General features: G+C 43.4%; 1 protein-coding gene across 1 annotated transcript in view; it reads left to right on the forward strand.

The window, feature by feature from the left end:
* LOC109836282 overlaps window positions 2902-4023 on the forward strand; it is a 20561-nt gene continuing 19439 nt past the window's right edge. Inside the window, exon 1 of the mRNA XM_020404141.1 lies at window positions 2902-3390. Coding sequence (XP_020259730.1) covers window positions 3069-3390 — 322 coding nt within the window. The 5' untranslated portion in view covers window positions 2902-3068. The remainder of the gene's footprint in view (window positions 3391-4023) is intronic.

Here is a 4023-nt window from a genome sequence, read left to right on the forward strand (position 1 = left end):
TGATTTTTAGACAGCCTACATTGACTCTGTATGCAATACTGAAGAGGTTGTAGCTTCACCCGTCTCTCTCCGTCGGATCTCCTCACTGAGAACCAAATCACGAACGTCGTCGAACTTTAACTTTTTCTTTCCCGACGAGCTACTCACTGTCGTGACTGTAGCGTTCCAACTCTCTGGTAGGGAAGACAAAAGTATCAACGTCCGAACTTCCTCATCAAACTCAATCTCAACTGAACTCAATTGGGTTGTAACCGTATTAAGTTCATTGAGGTGTTGTGCTACTGACGCGCCTTCCGCCATTTTCAGATTGAATAACCGCCACATTAAATGAACTTTATTTGCGGCTGATGGCTTCTCATACATATTTGAGAGAGCTGCCATAAGACCCGCCGTGGTCTTCTCCTTCGCTATGTTGAACGCAACATTACGAGTCAATGTCAATCTGATAACTCCGAGGGCTTGTCTATCTAGAAGGTTTCACTCATCTGCCTTCATAGAATCTGGATTCTTCCCCGATAGTGGTTGATACAGATTTTTTTGATACAGATAATCCTCTATCTGTATTTTTCAGAATCCAAAATCTGTTCCATCAAATTTCTCAAGTCTCATTTTTGCCTCATCTGCGGCCATGTCTCCCACTTGAATCTGACTTTCTCTAGATCGTTTCACGCTCTGATACCAGTTGTTAGGAATTTAACGCCGAAATCCCTAATGCAACAGAAACGCAGTATAGAAAAAGTACACCAAGTTTTAACGAGGTTCGGCAACTGCCTACGTCCTTGGGAGCCACACAAATAATTTCTTATTAATCAAACAAGAAATTACAATTATAGGAGCAGATCAAAAATAAGATATCTCAATTGAACACTGTAGCTACAGTGTTAATAATTAAAGGGTATGAACCCTTTCAATTCTCACTTGAGAATAAATGAATACCCCTCAATATAAAACCCTCTTTAATTCTCTCTCTTCTTAAATCTCCTCTCTCTCAAACTTTCTGTTGAAAACTGAGATTAAAAAGGGGGAAACGCAAGGGTCGGGGGAGGCGCTCGCACGCAGAGTTCGTGCTCGCCTGTGCTGCCGAAGATCGCCTGGATCTCGCCTGTGGCTTTGCCTGCATCGACATCGAGCTCGTCGGAGCTCCTCGCCGGCGGAGGTTGGTATCCAACCCCCAAATTAACAAGTCAGAGTTGTAACTACTGTACCAAAACATCTGATAAGTTCTCATTACGGGCCTTATTCTAATTTATTCAAAAAAGACGTATTAATCCAGACGAATCAAGTATTCTAGAGCCATATATATACAGAAGAAACACTTAAATATATTGTCGGGCAAGCTAATTAACGGTTACAACGACTTCCAATTTATATGGATATATAGACACATCATATGCTACCCAATTTTTAATTACTCATGCATGGCATTATATATACTAACCTACCCAATCACTTTATGACATCATGCTAACCTCTTTCATCGGCTTTCAAAAAACGTTAGCTAGCTTCCAGAAACCCTTTAGCCTCCTCGACCGCAACACCCTAAAAAGGATATTCCTTTACAATTTATTTATTTTTATCACGCACGGGACATGCATATAATTAACTTTAAATAAATAAAAAAAGGTTGCGGTGGGGGGGCGGTAGAAAACTGATATCATGGGAAAAGAGTGAAGCATTTTGCAGTAACATCATTGTGTTCCCCTCTCCCGACCACATTTGATTCCATCCACAATTCTACGCCAAGCAATCGTGATCACTTTAATTTCCTTTCTCATATCAAAATTTTAATTATATAAACTCCCCCCTCTTCGGAACTCCAGCAGCAGTGAAAATCACCGGACAGATCGACCGACCGAGGAGAAGCACTAAAATAAAATGGCCCCAGCATTTTCTCTCGCGCTTTCCTTGCTCTCCCCCCTCTTACTCCTGACAACCGTCGAGGCTCAGCAGTCGCGAGCACCTCACGGCCTGGAATACGAGAGCCCAATGTCGCTCTCTCCTTCGGCCTTCGACTTTTTTCACCCGTCCCGTAATCACCACGCCAGTGCACCGTGCACAGGCTCCCAATGTGCGCATCAGCTGGCGCGTCGTCGCGAGGCAGGAGCCCGACCCGAAGGCAGGGCAGTTCATGGCCGGCCCCAGGGAGCAACACGAGGGTGAGGGCCCGGAACGTGGCGCGCAATAGTGAACGGAACTTGCGTTCGTGTGCTTGTGGCTGCGGGTGACGTTGTGGCCAGGCGCCGGGCAAACCGTCGCAAGGACGGCAGCATCATCAAAACCTGATGACGTTAATTTGACCTTTTTTTTATTGGTACTAATTAATCTTACTAGTCCTCCACGTAGTTCGGCGGAGGCTGTCTCCTCCACTATACTTAATAAGCGCTATCATATTTTATGTGGGACTTTTTGTACGTGCGTATACGTCGTATTGGAACCAGTCAGGTTAGTTAAAGGTGTCAGCTGGCTATATTTTTCAGTGATATATCGGATTTGGAAAGTACAACTCAGTAGAGAGTTTGACGTGCTGTGTGTGTAACCTTCTTGCTTCAAGTTACCTCCCTCCCCTCTGATATTATTGACATTAATTAATTACGAGGAGGTGATTGGGGATAAAATTGTTCCTTTTTTAACTGACCTGCTTGCGATCTGTACATGCCACGAGCGCTTGACTATGACAAGCGCGGACGAAAGTGTAATCGGGACCTATTATTTTGTCTTGTGTACTATTTCGCATATCGACAACCATCATTATTAATCCAAGAAAGAAAGGAAAGGAAAAAAAAAAAAAAAAAAAAAAAACGAAAAAAAAAAAAAAAAAAAAAAAAAAAAAACCATCTTCGGATGTTGACGCATATATAAGTTGTACATATTTTTACACTCTTTAGATTTTAGATAGAATGCGTGTTTGGTTGGGCCTTTGGGTATTGACCGTAAATAACGCGAGTCTGATTGCTTCGTGACAGATTCGATGCAGATCTGTCTGCAAAATAAAGTACCCCCTTTTCTTCTCAGATTCCTCTTTTTCAATTCAACTTTTTGGAAAAAAGGAAAATAAAGATTGCTTAGAAATGCATCTGTGGCCATCCCAACGAATTAGGGACTCCTTTAAGGAATCGCATCTCTCGAAGATGGAGTGGAATCTCAGTCGAATGAAGCAATCCCGAGCTTCCTCCTCTTCCTACAACGCCGCCGCCGATCAAAATCTAAAGCTCCCGCTTCTTTCTTCTTCTGATTCACGAAAAGGCAGCGATGACCCCAATAAGAAGGCGGCGGCGGCGGCGGAGGAGAATTCGGACCTCCTCCCTTCGACGAAGATCACAGCGCTTCTGGATCTCTCACAAGACCTAGTTCTCATTCTCACGTGCTGCGTCTGCTGCCTCTGCTTCGGAGGTAACCTCACCCCTCTTTGGCCCTCTATTCCACCCTCTTTAGATTGTAATTCTCAATTTGATTTTTGTCTGCACCAGTTGCTGCAATACGCCTGTTGACTTGAACAAGTAAATAATTGCTACCCCATGTTGGACCAAATGCTCGACTGTTATAGAAATTGTGTTGTGTTTTCAACGACTGGGTATAACGAGAATCGGTAAATGTTCTTAATTTTCATGGAGAACTCTAGAAATAGAGAAACAAACCGGTTTTAGGCTCGAAGTTTCAAGTTTGCGGGTCAAGTGTTAGCTTGACTTGGTCATTGATCATCAAATCAACCACTCTTTCTCTGTTAAGAGAATGGTGGAGAACGTGAATCATGGGTGGTTAAGAAAAAATCTCTTATGAGGGCGGATCTGAGGGGTAGAGATGATGAGTTAAGCCCCTATATAAGGAGGACCATTCTCCTTGAGAAAAAACAACGAAAATCAAAAGAAAACCCACTTACCCATTATTGGAGCCCCTCAAAATTTGTTCTTTCTTCTTCTTTGATTTCGATCACTGGTATCAGAGCCAGCGACGACTGCGCCTCCATCGACTTCGACGACTCTACGATCAGCAACCACGACAAAGGCTGCTGGGAGTTGAGATCGC

This window comes from Asparagus officinalis, chromosome 4 (genome assembly GCF_001876935.1).
Source record: "Asparagus officinalis chromosome 4, Aspof.V1, whole genome shotgun sequence".
NCBI classification, from domain to species: Eukaryota; Viridiplantae; Streptophyta; class Magnoliopsida; order Asparagales; family Asparagaceae; genus Asparagus; species Asparagus officinalis.